General features: G+C 37.8%; 1 protein-coding gene across 5 annotated transcripts in view; it reads right to left on the minus strand.

The window, feature by feature from the left end:
- Positions 1–19,305, minus strand: part of UBAP2 (ubiquitin associated protein 2) — a 118,832-nt gene that overhangs the window by 35,067 nt on the left and 64,460 nt on the right. For all 5 annotated transcript variants that reach the window (XM_044756816.2, XM_014838477.3, XM_070495901.1 and 2 more), the window contains 2 exons: positions 7,097–7,151; positions 5,230–5,333 (listed from right to left, as the gene is read on the minus strand). In XM_044756816.2, coding sequence (XP_044612751.1) covers positions 5,230–5,333; positions 7,097–7,151 — 159 coding nt within the window. The remainder of the gene's footprint in view (positions 1–5,229; positions 5,334–7,096; positions 7,152–19,305) is intronic.

Raw genomic sequence — 19,305 nt, forward strand, 5'->3', positions numbered from 1 at the left:
GGCCACCGGGACTCAACAACACAGTAGTATGAGCCAGCTGGCCCTTGAACACTCAGTTTGCATCATCTACGCATGTTCTCACTCCCACGTTCACCAAGCTCCCTTCCCACTTGTGAAAGAGAGCATTCCAATCCGTTTAATAGGTTATACCTATTTTTTTGTAAACTTATAAATCAGCATTCTGACTATCCTCCAGTTTTTCCTATTTTGGTTAATGTGAGTCTGCCTCTAAGGAATGAATTTGATTATCATACTGTCAAAGTCAGGTTTCTGAGCCTATAAGGCTGAGAGCTGGACTCAGAACTCTGTGTTAAGGACAATACCATTCTGTGATGCCTCTAAAAAACTGCCAGCACCCATCAGCTGACCACATCCTTTTAACTGTATTTCAGCATCAAACACATTTTGCTTAGCTAAATCTTTTTCAGCAAATAATCTGCTACTATAAATTATATTGAGGGGAAGGAAGGGGAGGAGAGAGAGGAGACAGAAGAGGAGAGAAGAGGAGGGAATGAGAAAAAAGAAAAATAGCAATTAATTGACTAACAACATTCTGTTTCAACACTTGATTTAAAAATCAGTGGAGATTATGAATAAAGCTGCTATAAACATCACATGCAGGTTTTTGTGTGGACATGTTTTCATTCCCCTTCAATAAAAAACTAGTGTTGGGATTGTCAGATTTGATGGTAAAGGTATGCTTTCACACCAGCAATGTATGAGCTCAAGTCATTCCACCATCTTCACTAACACTTGGTACTGTCAGTTCTTTCTCAAAGCCATTTTAATGGATGAATGGTGGTAATCTGCTGTGGTTTTCATTTCTATTTCCCCAGGGATAGTGAGCATGTTTTTGTGTGCTTATTTGCCATCATATATTTTCCTTTGTAAGGCCTCTGTTCAAATCTTTTGCACATTTTTTATTAACTTTTTATTTTGAAATAATTATAGATTCACAAGTTACCCTTCACCCAGTCTCCCCAGATAATTACATCTCACATAACTACAGTATAATACAGTGGCCAAATAACTGGCATAGACACAATGTATGTCTATAGTTCTATGTCCTTTTATTTTTATTGTGGTAAAATACACATTACATAAAATTTACCATGTTAACCCTTTGTAAGTGTAGAATTCACTGGCATTAAGTACATTCACAATGTTGTACAACTACCACCACTACCTATTTCCACAACGTTTTCAGGTTTTTGCTAATTTTTAATTGCTCATTTCATTCGGTTGTTTGCTTTCTTACTATTGAGTTGTGAGAGTTCTTTATATATTCTGTATACAAGCCCCTTTTCAAACAGGGGACTTATAAATGTTTCCTCCTAAACTATGCCTATCCTCTCGTTCAATTCTATTCTGAATAATCAAGTTTTTCTTTTATGACTCTTGCTTATTGTGTCTTATATAAGAAATCTTATCCTAATCCAAGGTGGTGAGGATCTGCCCCTGTATTTCCTTTAAAACTTGTGCTTTCAGGTTTCACATTTTGAGCTATTATCCACTTATAGTTATTTCTTTGTATCCAGTATAATGGATGGCATTGAACCACCTTGGAACCTTGGTCAAAATCAAGTAGCCAAAAATCTGTGGGCTTATCTGCTATCATATGGTTGATTTCTCTCTATGCTCTTGCCAGTTTCTCAGTCTTGATTAGCATAGCTCTAGAGTAAGTTCTTGAAATCAAGCAGTGTGAGTCTTTGGACTTTGCTGTTCTTTTTCAAAACTGTTTGGGCTATGCTAGTTCCTATACTTTTCTATAAAAACTTTAGAATCAAGTTTTCAATTCACACAAAAATCTGCTGGAAATTGTACTGGACTAACACATCAATCTGGGGAGAAGTGACATTTCCATAATATCGAGTCTTCCGATTCATAAACAATGAATATCTCCCGCCTTTTTGGGGTCTTGATTTTTTTCATCAAGTTGCATAATTTTCAACATACAAGTCTTGTATATACTTTGTCAGATCTATGCCTAAGTAGTTCATGTTTTTGTACTACTATAAATGGTACTGGGTTGTGTTTTGTGTCTTCTTTTATTCTATTTTGCAATTATTCATTGCTAGTATAGAAACACAGTGTCTTGATTTTAGTGGTAGTTACACGACTATAAGCATGTTAGAATTCACTCACTTAAATCTCTTCAAAAGGGTAAATACTCTTGTATACAAATATATCTCAACAAACCTGACTTTTTAAAACATCTGTGGGCAATGGGGAAAAACTTTCAAGTAGTGGACTACCATGGATTAATAAGTTCAAAGAGCAAGTCAGTAAAAACTAACCTTCACAATAGTGAAACTTGAAATACATAAAAATGGTATATCCTTTATTATTTCTTCTTGAATCTCTCAATTTTACATTTTAATATAAGACTTTACATTTTAAATTTCCATAGGCAGAAGGCTTATCTTACGTATCATTAGACTTCTTCCTACGCATTTGGTGGTGGTGGAGTTTTTTTTAAAGATCGGTAGCTGAGCTAACATCTGGTGCCAATCCTTTTTTTTTTCCCCCTTCTTCTTCTCCCCAAAGTCCCCCTACATAGTTGTATATTCTCGTTGTAGGTCCTGCGGGTTGTGCTAAGCAGGACACCACCTCAGCATAGCTTGATGAGCGGTGCCATGTCCGAGCCCAGGACCCAAACTGGTGAAACCCTGGGCCGCCTACCGAAGCAGAGCACACGAACTTAACCACTCAGCCATGGGGCCGGCCCCTGCATTTGGTGTTTTTTGAGGATACTAATTTTTTTTTCCATTTTCTCTGTTCATGGTTTATAGAAATATATCTGTTAATTAACATTTTTGTAAAGTTTTCAGTGCTTGGTTATTTAAAGAAAATTGAACTAAAATACATTTATAAAGTGAAAAAAAAGAAAAATATATCTGTTTATTGAACTTCTAACACCTTTTAAAACTCCATTATTAATTTTCATAATTTATCTATAGTTCTTTTATATCATTGCCAGAAATGACAAGTTGTTTTTCCCTGTTTCCAACCTTTCTGATTTTTCTTTTTAATTCTTTATAGCAATGGTTAGTACCTCTGGTACAGTGGTGAATAGAAACAGTGAGAGTAAGTCCCTTATCTCGTTCCACAGGAAAAACCTTCAACACATCGCCACTAACTGAAATGTTTGCTGTGGTTTTGTAGATATCCTTTATCTAATTAAGGAAATTTCTTTATATTCTGGATTTGCCAGTTTTAAAAAAAATCAGGAATGGATGTTGGGTATTGTCAAATGTGTTTCCATATTGAAATGATATGACCTTTCTCCTTTATTCTGTTAAATGGATGAATAATACTCATTTTTGTTATTGAGATATAAATCACATAGCATAAAATCCACCCTTTGAAAGTATGGGGTTGAGTAGTTTTTACTGTATTCACAAGTTGCGCAACAGTCACCACTATTCCAGAATATTTTCATCCGTCCAAAAGGAAATCTTGAACCCATTAGTAGTCACTTCTCATCTTTCCCAAATGTTCCCAACTCTTGGCAACCACCAGTGTACTTTCTGTCTCTATGTATTTGCCTTATCTGGACATTTCATATAAATGAAATTATTCAATATCTAATATGTGGTCCTTTATGATTGGCCTCTTTCACTCAGCATGATGTTCTCAAGGTTCATGCATGTTGCAGAATGTATCAGCACTGCAATCCTTGTTATGGCAGAATGAATACTCCACGGTGTGAGTGATTTACCACATTTTATTTATCCATTCATGCACTGAAAGACATACGGTTTGTTTCCAATTTTTGGTTATTATGAATTATACTTCTATGAACATTCGTGTACAAGATTTTATGTGAACCTCTATCTTCCATTCTCTTAGATACATAACTAGGAGTTGATTGATTTTTAAATGTTAAACAAACTTTAATACCAAGTATAAATTTAACATGACCAGGATGTATTATCCTTTGTCTGCCTTACTGAATTGTTTTCCAATATTTTGGCTTAAGATTTTTACATCTGTGTTGAAGAGTGAGATTAATCTATAATTTCAAATGTTAGCACAAAATTTATTGACCTAAAGTATCTTATGATCTTTTTTTTAATTTGTACTAATTTACACTAATATTAACTGCATCCGAGAGGATTTTTTTTTAAGATTTTATTTTTCCTTTTTCTCCCCAAAGCCCCCCAATACATAGTTGTATATTTTTAGTTGTGGGTCCTTCTACATGTGGCATGTGGGATGCCTCTTTAGCATGGTCTGACAAGTGGTGCCATGTCCACAGCCAGAATTCAAACCGGTGAAACGCTGGGCCACCAAAGCAGAGTGCCCAAACTCAACCACTCAGCCATGGGGCCAGCACCTTCTTATGATCTTTTAATATCTATATTTATAATTATAATTAATTATATATTATAATTAATATAAATATCCCCTTTTTCATTCCTGTAACCAATTATGTACGCTTCTTTCTCCTTCCCTTGATCATTCTCACAATTAAGCTGATCAATTTTACTAGTCTTTTCAAGTTACCAGTTATAACTTTTGTTGATCCTCTCTACAGTATCTTTGACTTCTAGTTCGTTAATTGTGCTTCTGTGATGGTAGTATGGTCTTAGCTTTTGACCAGGGTTGCTGTTACATGGATGTTTGCTTTGAGATAATTTATTGAGCTATACTTTTATATTTTGGGTTATAATTTATGAAGTGTCAAAATATAATCATAATAGTTAATATATATTATCATGAACAAATCCTCAGGAGGGCTCTATTAAATAAACATGCCAATTAACAAATATTTACCTATGAATTTCAGAAAAGAAATAATCCAAAAACAGAAGGATACAGAAAAATCTGCAAATGCAACTGCTGCCTCAAACCCATGTATCATCTACCACTTTGGACAAATTTTAGGGTCCACCATTAGGAATGGTAAGTACTTTCAGTAATAAGTCTTCCCCTAAGAAATTCTATATATCCCTGACACACTGAGACTGGAGTGTGGGTTTGTACTGACTTACACAGATTGATCACAGCCTCTTCCTCAGAGTGCAGAAGGGAAAAATCAAATACCTTATCATCAACGAGGTTTATGAGTTTGAGACTTTGGAGGTAAGAACCAGCTAAGAGCAGTCTCAGAAGTAGGACAGCAGCCTGTTTTCCAGTCTTCTCTATCAGCACATTTTGATTTCATCTTCACATGTTAAGAGCCCAAACATTTAAAACACACCTCCGACAAGAAGAGACACTTACCAGTTCCCTCATCTGCACCATTCTGAGCAGCTTCCCAAACTACTGCTTTTGTCCCACACTCATCTATAGACGGGGAATCTGAATAGTCTGCAGGATTAAATGTCCTAGGGTTTGAAATAAAGAAAGAATAAAGGTAAATGAAGCAGTCGCCAAAGTCACAAATTTACCTGTACAGTTATGGGTCACTTAATAACAGGATAAGTTCTGAGAAATGCAACCTTAGGTGATTCATCCTTGTGTGAACATCATAGCGTGTTCTTATGCATATCTAGATGGTATAACCTACCACACACCTAGGCTCTATGGCACTGATCTTATGGGACCACTGTCGTATATGTGGTCAGTCTTTGACGGAAACGTCATCATGTGGCGCATGCCTGTACATCAATCTCCCCAAAACAAACTCTGTCCCTGCTAAGAGCCACCATAAGAAACTTCACCCTCCTTCTCCTATTTAATTACAGCTAATTTTTCTGGCCATCAGGATGCAGATCTTTTGCAATGCAGAGGTTGCCTAGGGACCTTCCATATGCTCTTGTATTTCCCCTATTTCCCTGCATTGCTGTCCTCTGCATCCTAAAGCAGGTGTGCAGACCTATAATCGTTCTAGGCAGAGTAAGGGCTCCAATGGAAAGCCCCCTGAAAACTAAGCCCAGACTTAAACAAGCAACAAGTCTTTTTCCTCCCAAGTCAGAATCCAGGCTTGGCTTTGAACCATTTACAACAGATATATCTGATCCTTTTCATATAGAAACAATGGATATGAAAAAAAAGAAACTATTTTATTCAGTGCCTCTATTTTCATTAAAATCCTAAACACCCAGGATTCAGAGGTCTAACTAACTAGGGTCGAATTAAATACCATCTCTAAAATTTTCAAAACAGAATTTTTTCCCCCAGCTTTATTGGGTATCATTGCCAAAAAAAAAAAAAATCACACAAAAAAAATTTTTTTTAAGTCAACAGGAAAATCCACAAAACAGTTTAAAGTTACTGGGCTGGGAAAATATGATCAAGTATTTCGGCTAGTTTGCTCCATGTTTTCATCCATCTACAGGGACCTTTGTCCACAGGGAGTTTGGGCAGAAAACAGAGATGGCAGGAGGTACCACGTGAATGCAGTGACCCCAATCACACTGCCCTGAAGCTGTGGAGAGACAACAGGCTGGTCCTGGAACCAATTCCCTTTCCTTCCTGACTGTCATCCACATATGGCTTCTATAAGACACTTCACTTTTTCTAAACATCCGGGGGAGCTAATGTTTTAGAAGCAGCAAAAAGTCAAAGAACCACCAGAAATTATGAATAAACAACTGATTATGCCACCAATTTAGTAACAGTATGCTCACCCTTCACTATTACAATCCAGGAAAAAAACTACCACTATTACATAAATAAACACTGCATTTACTTACCATTCAAAGACAATTGCTGGATTTACCAACATTACTCTTATGAAGTAGTCTTCAACTAGGGGTGATTGTGCACCACCCTCCAGGGAACATTTAGCAATGTTTCGAGACATTTTTGATTGTCACAACTTGAGGAGGGGTGCTACTGGCATCTTCTAGGGAGAGGCTAGGGATGTTGCTAAATATCCTACAAAGTAAAGTACAACCCACTACTTCAACAAACTATGATCCAGTCCAAAATGTCAATAGAGCCAAGGCTAGAAACTCTGCTCTAAAGCCTACTGCAATACAATTTTACTTGTACTATTTCACTTTTTCATTATTTTCTCTTTTTCAATATAGAAAACATCTGACTCACCAGGATAAATAAATGGGGTACAGGACAAAGGAAGGGAAACCTTAGAGCAACAACTAGAGATGGCAATGACTATAAAAACAGGATGGCTAAGACTTACCCCATGCTTTGGCTTGAGAATCTTCCTGCCCCTCTCCCTCTGCCACGTCCAAATCCTTTTAAAAAAATTGTAGTGTTAATAATACTTATGTCCTACACAGTCATAATTCTACCAATTTCATCCTATACACACCCATCCAAACAATACTGTCATTGTTCCTAATAGCACCAATATTCCCATCCAGTGCACCCTATCTGCTGTTCTCTACTGACACAACTATACACACAGTTACCGATTTCAATACCTAGAAGACTAGAAAAGAATTTGATTCTGCTTGTATAACATGTGTGATATGTGACAGCTTAACATAGGGGCAGGTTATATTAAAAAATATTCTAGGTCTTTTAAAATCAGCTAGTGTAAACACCATGACACTATAAGCCTCTACTATAAAATGAAATGAGAACCAGAAAGAGGAAACTGCTAAGGAAGCCAAAGGTAGCAGTAAATACCATTTTTAATACTAGGACTCTAACCAATAACCAAAATGGCAGCAAGCAAGCAAGAAGAGAGAGTTTTATCCAGCAACTCTCCAGTTTTTCTTAATAAAAATCCTAAATTTTGGATTAAAGACCTAAATGCAAAAGCTAAAACTATACAACTCAGAAGAAAACAGAGCAAAGTTTCACAACATTGAATTTGGTAATGATTTCTTGGATATGATACTAAAGGCACAGGGAAGAAAGGAAAAAAACAGACATTAGATTGGTGCATCAAAAGACACTGTTAACAGAGTAAAAAGGCAACACATAGAATATGTGCACATCATACATTTGATAATGGAGTAATATCAAGACTATATTAAGAACTTCTTACAACTCAACAACAACAAAACAACCCGATTCAAAAATAGGCAAAAAACGTAAGTAGACATTTTTCCAAAGAAAATATACAAATGGTCAATAAGCACATGAAAAGATTCTCAACATCACTAATCATTAGAGAAACCTGACTCTCATTTCAATGACTACTATCAAAAAAAAAAAGAAAAGAAGCGTTGGCAAGTATGTAGAGAAATTCAAACCCTTGTGCACTGCTTGGTGGGAATGTAGAACACTGAAGCCACTGTGGAAAACAGTACGATAGTTCCCCCAAAATATTAAAAATAGAATAACCATATGATCCTGCAATTCTACTTCTGCATAGATACCCAAGAGAATCTGAAAGCAGGATCTTAACAAGATATTTGTACAACCATGTTCGTAGCAACCTTATTCACAACAGCCAAAAGGTAGAAGAAACCCAAGTGTCCATCAATGCATGAATAGAAGAGCAAAATGTGGTACACACATACAACAGAATATTATTCAGCCTTAAAAAAAATTCTGACACATGCTACAACACAGCTGAACCTTGTAGACATTGTGCTAAGTGACACAGGCCAGTCACAAAAGGACAAATATTTTATGATTCCACTTATGCGAGGTCATAAGAGTAGTCAAATTCAGAGAAAGGTGGTTGCCAGGGGCTATATTAGACATGCTAATATAATTAGAATGTTTATTAATCTTGTAGAGTTAACTTATCCAACAGTTCAGGTTAAACTATTAAAAATGTTATTGACAAAAATTTACTGTATTCCTGGAGATGGGAGAATAGAGGGAAAGGTTCTAAAAAGTGGAAGAATCCTAAGAACACATATTAATGGCTACTGTCTTTTATAAAACTGTCAAAAGGCAAAGGTAAGTCTTCACACACAGCTATTACCACAGCCTATAAGAAGGTCAGAAACTCAGGTAAAAGAAAAACTAGCTCTAGGAAGAAAGCTTTCAATATACAGGTTTCAGCAAGAATACAATCCAAAATTTAGGAATAAGATAGTTTAAAGTTTAAAAAAAAAAAAAAGAAAGGAAGCTATCATACAAGAAAATCAATTCTTAGGACATAAAACACTTAAGTGTTCCCCCCAAAAAAAACAAAAGCTTGTGGTATATCCACACAATGGAATATTATTTGACCATAAAAAAGAGTGAGGTGCTGGCACATGCTACAATGTTGATGAACCTTTAAAATATTATGCTAGGTAGGGTGGGCCCAGTGGCATAGTGGTTAAGTTTACACACTCCAGTTTGGCAGCTTGGGGTTCATGGGTTTGGATCCTGGGCACTGACCTACACCCCACTCATTATGCCATGCTGTGGTGGCGTCCCACATATAAAATAAAGGAAGATTGGCATAGATCTTAGCTCAGGGATAATCTCCTCACCAAAAAAAAAAGAAGTTATGCCAGGTAAAAGAAGCCAGTCACAAAAGACCATGTATTTAATGATTCTATTTACTTGATATGTCCAGAACAGGCACATCTAGAGAGACAGGAAGTAGATTACTGGTGGTTTACTGCTGGGGCAGGGGGTGAGGCAGATAGAAGAATTGGGAATTGACAGTTAAAGTGTACATGGTTTCTTTTGGAGGTCTGAAAATGTTCTAAAACTGTTTATGATGATAGTTTCATAACTCTATGAATATACTAAAACCCACTGAATTGTACAATTTAAATACATGGTACACGAATTATATCTCAAGAATTTTTCTTTTTGCTATAATGAACACTATTACCAAAGAAGAAAGGAAAAGAAAAAACACAACTGCTCTAGATAAGTGGGCTCACATGCACCTACTATAACAAGAGACTCATTTCAAAGGTATATGTGTAACAAATGGCACTAACAGCAGTTATATATTAATAAAACAGCAGCAAAATTTTAAAAAGGGATTCTGCTAAGAAATCACTAAAAATGTCTACAATACTTGAGCTGGAAAGCAAGATGTGCATGAAAGAGAAGAGAGAAAGGAATTTATAAAAGAAATACATATCCTACAGCCAAAAATTCAAAAAAATCCTGTAAGTCCCCTGGGAAAAGTCAGTATCAATTACTATATCTCTGTCTCAAGAGAACAATAGCTGCATCCAAGTGTTAACCACAAATAAGCCAGACACCTTAAGCAGGTTTTTAAAACTCTAACCCCAACCACACATCTATGGACAGCTAATCTTTGACAAAGGAGCTGAGGGCCTACAATGGAGGAAAGAAAGTCTCTTCAACAAATGGTGCCGGGAAAACTGGACAGCCACATGGAAAAGAATGAAAATCAACCATTCTTTTTCACCATTTACTAAAATAAACTCAAAATGGATCAAAGACCTAAAGATTAGACCTGAAACAATAAGTCTTCTAGAAGAGAATATCGGCAGTACACTCTTTGACATCAGCTTCAAAAGAATCTTTTTGGACACCATAACCCCTCACATGAGGGAAACAACAGAAAGAATAAACAAATGGGACTTCATCAGACTAAAGAGCTTCTTCAAGGCAAGGGAAAACAGGATGGAAACAAAAAAACAGCCCACTAATTGGGAAAAAATATTCACAAGTTATTTATCTAACAAAGAGTTAATCTCCATAATATACAAAGAACTCACACAATTCAACAATAAAAAATCAAACAACCCAATTACAAAATGGGCAGGGGACATGAAGAGACATTTCTCCAAAGAAGATATACAGATGGCCAATAGACACATGAAAAGATGCTCATCATCACTAATCATCAAGGAAATGCAAATCAAAACTACACTAAGATATCACCTTACACCTATTAGAATGACAAAAATATCCAAAACCAAGAGTGACAAATGTTGGAGAGGCTGTGGAGAAAAGGGAACCCTCACACACTGTTGGTGGGAATGCAAACTGGTGCAGCCACTATGGAAAACAGTATGGAGATTCTTCAAAAAGTTAAGAATAGAAATACCTTATGACCCAGCCATCCCACTACTGGGTATCTATCCTAAGTACCTGAAATCAGCAATTCCAAAAGTCCCATGCACCCCTATGTTCATCACAGCATTATTCACGATAGCCAAGTCATGGAACCAACCTAAGTGCCCAGCAACTGATGACTGGATAAAGAAGATGTGGTGTATATATATATACAATGGAATACTACTCAGCCATAAAAAAGGACAAAGTCGTCCCATTCACAACAACATGGATAGACCTTGAGGGTATTATGTTGAGTGAAATAAGCCAGACAGAGAAAGACGAACTGTATGACACCACTCATAGGTGGTAGTTAACATATAGACAAAGAGAACTGATCGGTGGTTGCCAGGGGAAAGGGGGTTGGGGGGTGGGCACTAGGGGTGAAGTGGTGTACCTACAACATGACTAATAATGACATACAACTGTAATTTCACAAGGATGTTAACTTTCATAACCTTAATTAAAAAAACAAAAACAAAAGACTCTAACCCCATCTGGCCTGTAAATTTTAGCAAGATAAAATTGTTCTTTCCTAGTCACCTGGCTAGTAACACTACCAGTAACACTGTTTTCTATGTATATACCATTTCCCTACATTGTTATCTGGGAGAGTTATCTTCATCTAACAACTGAGAACAAAGACCTGGTGTCTTTTAACAAAGAAAACTTGAGTCCAGTGTTTCAGAAGATGATCATAGGGGCCAGCCCGCTGGCGCAGCGGTTAAGTTCGCACATTCCACTTCGGTGGCCCGGGGTTCACCAGTTTGGATCTTGGGTGTGGACAGGGCACCGCTTGTCAACCCATGCTGTGGCAAGCATCCAACATATAAAGTAGAGGAAGATGGGTATGGATGTTAGCTCAGGGCCAGTCTTCCTTAGCAAAAAGAGGAGGATTGGTGGCAGATGTTAGCTCACGGTTAATCTTCCTCAGAAAAAAAAAAGTCTGATGGAAGAAAAGGATATCTAGGGGCCGGCTGGGGGGCGCAGCGGTTAAGTTCGCACGTTCTGCTTCGGCGGCCCAGGGTTCACCAGGTCAGATGCCAGATGCAGACCTACGCACCGCTTGTCAAGCCATGCTGTGGTGGCCGTCCCACATATAAAGTAGAGGAAGATGGGCACGGATGTTAGCTCAGAGCCAGTCTTCCTCAGCAAAAAGAGGAGGATTGGCAGCAGATGTTAGCTCAGGGCTAATCTTACTCCAAAAAAAAGGATATCTACATGTAGTCACAGAGTACTCTCCCCCCAAAATGTTTATTATTTATGAAGGAGGGGTAGTAACTTTACAAAGGAGAACCTTGGCAGAAACCGCCTTCCTCAAGGAAGTAATCAAACCTAATACCACTAGTGATGGGACAAACCTGTGCCACGTACCCTCTAATACAATGAGCCCAGAAGCATAGTTATCATCACTTTGTGGTATTCCTGCCAAAAAGAGATACCACAAATCTAATCTGGAGGAAACTTCTCAGATTGATATGAAGGACATTCTATAAAATAGCCCATATGCTTCCAATGTTTCAAGGCCATGAAACACAAAAAAGGGCTATTCTAGATTGATGAACTGTTCTAGATTGAAGGTGATTAAAGAGACATTGGAACTAAATACAAGGTGTGACCCTGGACTGGATACTGGACCAGAATATTTTCTTTTTTGCTATCAAGAACATTATTGGAAAATTTTGAATACAGCCTGTAGATTGCAACCATAGTAATTTGCCAATTTTATCATATTACGGTAGTTCTGTAAGAAACTATTTTTATAAGGAGTAAAATGGCATTAGGTCTGGAATTTATACTCAAAGATTTCAGAAAAAAACAATAATATGTACATACAGAGAGAAAATGATAAAGTAAATGTAGTAAACTATTAAAATTTGGGGAATCTGGGTGAATATAATGCAAAAGTCTATTGCATTTTTTATGTCGAAGTAAAATGTTAAAACTGCACCCTAGGCACATCTGTGTATATTTTATTCTCCACTAAGTTGTTTTCATTCTGTGAAAAACTCAAGTTGTTTTCCATATTTACACTAGCTGTTCCTTCTACTCGGCTTGTACTCAGATTTTCACATGGCTTTCCTCCTCCTCAGCTTAAACCCACCTCCCCAGAGACCTCCCCAGGCCATTCAATCTAAAGGAGACCCTACTGACAGCTGATCACATCACCAATCACTTTCCAAAGTTAAATGGTGCTTTTACTTGATTGTCCCTCCTCCCTCCCCGCCCAGTATGTGAGGGACCATGTCTTATTCACAGCAATATCTTCAACAATTTAGTATTAGGTACCTAAACATTAGTCGTTGCATTTAAGACTGATATGTAACCCCAATTTCATGAACACGAAGCTTTTTTATAGATTATACTCTTATATTTAGAGGTGCAGTAATAATGTCACTATTCAATTACAGAAAACAACCTAGTTCTTCAGCAATTGATTTTAGAGCACTGCATTTTGTCAAATACTTTTTGTACCAGGACCTGAGAAGGCACTGTAGAAGATTCAAAAATAAACGCTCGAATGTTAGCACACAGTAGGTGCTCAATAATTCCTTTTCAATTATACTATATAGACCGTATTCACGTATTCGTTACTTTTAAAAGCAGAGGAACTAATTGGGGTGTCTAAATACAAAACAGTGAGGTAAACAAGCTAAAGTAAAAGGGAAAGGTTAGGGAGTAAACTATTATTGCCTCTTTCACAGTATTATTTTTCTTCCATTCAGAAGGAAACCACTCCTCTGCAACTTCAAGTATTATTCACTAACGGATCTGACTCAATCTTGACAAAAGAGAAGTCAGAAACAGTACCCACACACTACCAAACCATGCACCAATAAGCAAGATAAAGAAATATATAGGACTAAAAGAGTAGGAGTCACTTACTATAACTTCTCACTTATTTAGATAACATAAAAATAAGTGTCTAATGTAATCTAACCTTCAAGATGAGTGTCACGCTAAAAAATAAACACATTCTGCTACAGCACAGAAAATCAGATGGTGCTATCCCATGAAGTATGAAAAGTACTTTACTATCTCTTTCTGCATAAGCACATTCAACACAAAGTGAAATAAAACAGCCAACAAAAATAAGCCATACTAAATTTTACATTATTTTGGAGCTCCTAAATATACCAAGACCAAAAACTAATGAGATAATATACTTTAGGAAAAATATACACCCCAAAATACAAACAAAGGATGGAAGAAGATATAGGAAATAAAGGCCTACATTATACAAAGTCTGCAAGTCTAAAATATCTGAAGGCAAGAAGCCCAGAGATGATTTTTTAAATACACTGATGTAGGGGCTGGCCCCGTGGCCGAGTGGTTAAGTTCGCGCGCTCCACTGCAGGTGGCCCAGCGTTTCGTTGGTTCAAATCCTGGGTGTGGACATGGCACTGCTCATCAAACCACGCTGAGGGAGCGTCCCACATGCCGCAACTGGAAGGACCCACAACAAAGAATATACAACTATGTACTGGGGGGCTTTGGGGAGAAAAAGGAAAAAAATAAAATCTTTAAATACACTGACGTAGTCTACAAAAAATACCACCTATAGTTAACATATGGACAAAGAGAACTGATCGGCGGTTACCAGGGGAAAGGGGGGTGGGGGGAGGGCACTAGGGGTGAAGTGGTGTACCTACAACATGACTAATAATGATGTACAACTGTAATCTCACAAGGTTGTTAACTATCATAATCTTAATAAAAATAAAAAAATACCACCTATACACTATCCACCCTGAAACAGTGAATTGCTCTCAGCTTTTCAGAATAATGGTTGAAAGAACACTTTAGTTGCTCCTTCCCCTGTGATCATCACTCAAGGGGCTGATATCAACACAGGCCCACTCCTTGCAGATCTTTACAACCCTGGAGCTAAGCTTCAGGAACGTCCTAGAAAAGCTCAGTAGAGCTGCCAAAAGCCAGCAGCCCCTCTTTCACTACAAAGCCCCGAAGGCCCTGCTGGGAGACATACGCACCTGACGTTCTAGTCATTCGACCTTAATTCAAATCCTTGGCCAAATCCTCAATTTCAATTCCAATACTCAAAAATCTTATGAAAGATACACCCTACAGGAATGATTTTCCAAAGGGTTCAGTGTAAATCTGGCTCCTCCTCACTCTTGTGTAACACAACCCACCAAGAACAAGAGGCAACAGTTCGGTCTCACTAGCTGGTTTTGTATCAAGATATTCTAAGAGATTTTGACTAGGAAAATTAAGTCCTTATTTTTTCACCTACACCATTCAAATGGACCGTATTTTTTAAAAATTATTTCACTGGTGTCATATTAGCTTACTGGATTTTGTTTTTTTTTTTTTTGGTGAGGGAAGATTGGCCCTGAGCTAAGGGATCGTTTTCCCGTGCCAGTTTTCCTCTATTTTGTGTGTGGGATGCTGCCACAGCATGGCTTGATGAGCACTGTGTAGGTCTGTGCCCCCGAACCCGTGAACCCCAGGCTGCCAAAGTGGAGCATGCTAACTTAACAACTACACAACCGGGCTGGCCCCCGAACCATATTTTTTATTGTTTGCATTCTGTTCTTCTTCATTGTTAAATTTACCAACAGGAAAATTATATGAACAATCACCATGCAGTTCAGAAAAAACATGAAAAAGTAAAAGAGCAATCCCTTGGTGAATTCCTCTGTGACAATTATGATTAAGAAAACTTTAATGGTCTTTTTTACTTGGCCTCAGTTTTATTTATTTCAGTTTTATTTGCCTAAATAAAACCAAAGTAAACACATCCACTCTACATCAAGGTAATAACACAAGCCAACCTAACTCCCACCTCTACCCAAGTTCTCCAACTCACTGGCTGTCCCCTAAGATGTGTGTGGAGTTTTATTGTGGTTGTTTTTTTAAGATTTTATTTTTTTATTTTCATTTTTTCTTCTTCTCCCCAAAGCCCCCAAGTATATAGTTGTATCTTTTAGGGTGGTCCTTCTAGTTGTGGCATGTGGGACGCTGCCTCAGCGTGGCCTGATGACTGGTGCTAGGTCCGTGCCCAGGATGTGAACTAGCAAAACCCTGGGCCACAGAAGCGAGGGACATGAACGTAACCACTCGGCCACAGGGCTGGCCTCTAAGGTGTGTTTTTTATAACAAGAAATCTGTTCAACTAGTAACAAGGGTCAATCTTTAATCAGTCTTTAATTTTTAAATATGTCCCTAAGCAACCAATCCAAGTACTGTGACTAGATCCTTACACTCAAAGGGCCAAACTGAAGGGTAAATAGTTTAGGAGGGGAATTCACTCATGAAGATCTGACCATTTCTCTAGGAAGCCCATTAAAGCCAGGAGAAGCACCTCAAGGACCAAAAACCCTGGGAAAGAAAAACCTCTCCCAGATCTTATGTAGTCCTAAAACCTTAACACAAAGGAATTCCACAGCACTGATCTTCTAACCAAAACAGGTGGTGAGCAGTAATTAGGCAAACGATATTGGTCTGATACAGTTGAGTGCTCTGACCCAAGGGGCACAGCAAAATTTAGTGGCCAATAAAGTCACTCTATTCTCTTGCTTACCGTTCGTGTTCTTTCTCTCCCAAAGGGGGCACTTTGAGGTCTAAGGCCTAAAAAAACAGGAGTATAGATGCCATCAATCTTTCTTACCACCTTTCTATTTTTACTGTGACAGTGCTAAATTTGGGATTTTCTCTATAAAAACTTGTTCCTAAATATACACAGTAGTAAGCAGTTTTAAGTCCTGGAACACAGAATTATGCTTAGTTTTTTCACTACTTATTACACGGCATATAACAAAGAACTTTACCCAGAATACTCCAAATCTCATGGATTTTTAACATGGTCTTCAATCTAAACTCAGGATTAAGTCAGTATCATTCAGGGGCACGTCCAGTCATGCAGTAGATACTTAATAAATATCAGCTAAATTCCACATTTTGTACAAAAGTCACAATACTGATGGCCAAGTACCACTGAATGGTCAACATTTATAAAGTTTCAAAGGTTTTCACATCAACTACCAGGCTGTTTCCAAAAAGCAAAGAGCAGGACACGAGGGCAGCCTAACACCACTGCTCCTCTCCTCCCTAAAGAGGCTGCTTTTCTCACAAAAACACACAACTCACAACATCCCTTTCCACAAACTGTAAATGAATTACAGGAAAATTATTTGTTACAAGTATCATACTGATTCTTGCTCCTCTAAACATTCTTAGGGCAAACATTCAGGGAAAAGTATAGAAAAACTAGGCATATAAAGGCATTTAACTTGACTTCATTTACTACAGGTCACAGTTTTCATGCTAGAAAACACACTCCCTCATTATGATATGTATGATTTTATGTAATACTGAGATCACCGAATTCTTAACATAAATTATCCAAAAAGTATTAAATCCATGCTGTTTCACAGTATTTTTTAAGCCAATAGTACAGAGATAAGGCAAAATTAAGGAAGAAAAAAGTGACACTGAAATTTACAGCATCTTGAAATTTTAGCAAATTTAATCACAAACGTAGATTAGTGTTCTGAGACAGAGCCAATGTGAAGTCAGCAAGAGGAGCCCACAAATATGGTCAAAATTAGGGGCTGGCCCCGTGGCCGAGTGGTCAAGTTCACACGCTCCACTCCTGTGGCCCAGGGTTTCGCCAGTTCAGATCCTGGTGCGGACATGGCACCGCTCGTCAGGCCACGCTGAGGTGGTGTCCAACGTGCCACAACTAGAAGGACCCACAACTAAAATATACAACTATGTACTGGGGGGATTTGGGGAGAAAAAGGAAAAAAAAAGTGAAGAATGACTAGAATGGAGACCTTAAAGTACACATACTACCTAACGAGCCAAAAGTAACTGGAAAGGGATAGAACCATCAACTGTTTTAAGACTAACTCAACAAACCACAAGAGAGTAAATTAAGACACTAAATGACCGACAACCAAACTTCTGGGAAGGTACATGTTACATAAAACAAAGGACATTTATCCTTTAATTATGAAAGTGACATAAACCATCTGTCCTGCATCACTGCTCACTTACAATCAAACTGGATTAATACTCACTAAGCAACGTAATTGTTTTTGTGCACACTGGGTAGTGAATAAATGTTTTCCTCCTTCTTGCCCTGTGCTGGATTTGGGATACTAAGCCATTCAAAGAAATCTCCAGACACAGATCACTACCCTCCAATAGCCTGTTTAAATATATTTAAATATAGCTGTTACAATATAAAAACTATACCTCACTAAAATTTGTTTATGTAGGGGAGGGTAAACTGATTTTTTTTTTAAGTCTAACTGTGTGTACAAAAAGTCAATCTGAGTCCAATACCCACACTTTACATTCTTTCCTAAAAGTAGACATGTATGAATTAGGGATTTTAATGCAAGCCAGTGTCATCACTAAGATTTTACTCAGTTCAGCTCCTTTCAATCCAGAGTCCCTCATAAGCTATTCCACTGTCTCAAGAGGACTTGGCTTCAGGGCTTCCCACTAGTTAAGTGCTTCATCTTTTCATAAAGAAAACCTATTTACCCCCACCTCTAATGTTCAAAAGAAGTCTGTAATCCTTGAGGAAAGAGGGAGGCAACAAGGCAGATAGCCAGTCTACTGCCCACTCTGACCCTCCCTCCGTCTCCCTGAAGAACCAGATTCCAGAACAAGACGGCACTAGTTCCAACTCTGACCCTGAGCGAGTACTCTGCCTCTCTCAAGACTCAGTTCTCTCACCTGTAAAACGAGAATAACAGCAACACAACAATCTTCAGAAAGTTTTACTGGGGAATTAAAGGAAAACACACGTAAATTATGAGCAAAATGCCTACTACACAATAAAGCACATTACGTGTTAGCTATTATTATTTGTTCCATTTTCGTCCACCTCACAGAAAGAAAAACACTCCATAAACAGGTAATTCTAAAGACTCAGGTAAACATCACGAAACTCATTTCACCAAAAAAGTACTGGCAGAACTAGCTACAGCCCTCGACATTGGAGACAAAGCAGAGTCCAGCGCTCCCCAAGCAGACTGCTCTCGCCACAAAGAGAATCACAACGCGGATTGACATATGTTGCGGTCCTCTTCTTGAATTCTGAGAGAAGTCTTTTAAAAACTGAACTATAAAAACCAAGGTAAGGATTATGTTAAGAATTGCAGTCAACCTAAAATCCACTGATAAATAAACTCACCAAAAATGAACAACTCATTGATTTCTACACTTACTAGACGTCACTAAAAAATAAAAAGGAAGACTTTATAAAAGTTCCTTCTAAAGCGATGCAATATAGAACACACAACACTACCCATGCTTACCTAAAAAACTGAGCCTGAAGCTCATCTTTTAGGCTAACTTACATTTACAGTAAATACGAGGCTAGAGCAATAAGCTAAATGGCACCACAAGGAACAAAGAGACAAATGCAGAATGTGAAATGTGGCATCCTATAGGACAAACGACATGGTT

This window comes from Equus asinus, chromosome 23 (assembly GCF_041296235.1).
Source record: "Equus asinus isolate D_3611 breed Donkey chromosome 23, EquAss-T2T_v2, whole genome shotgun sequence".
Lineage (NCBI taxonomy): Eukaryota > Metazoa > Chordata > Mammalia > Perissodactyla > Equidae > Equus > Equus asinus.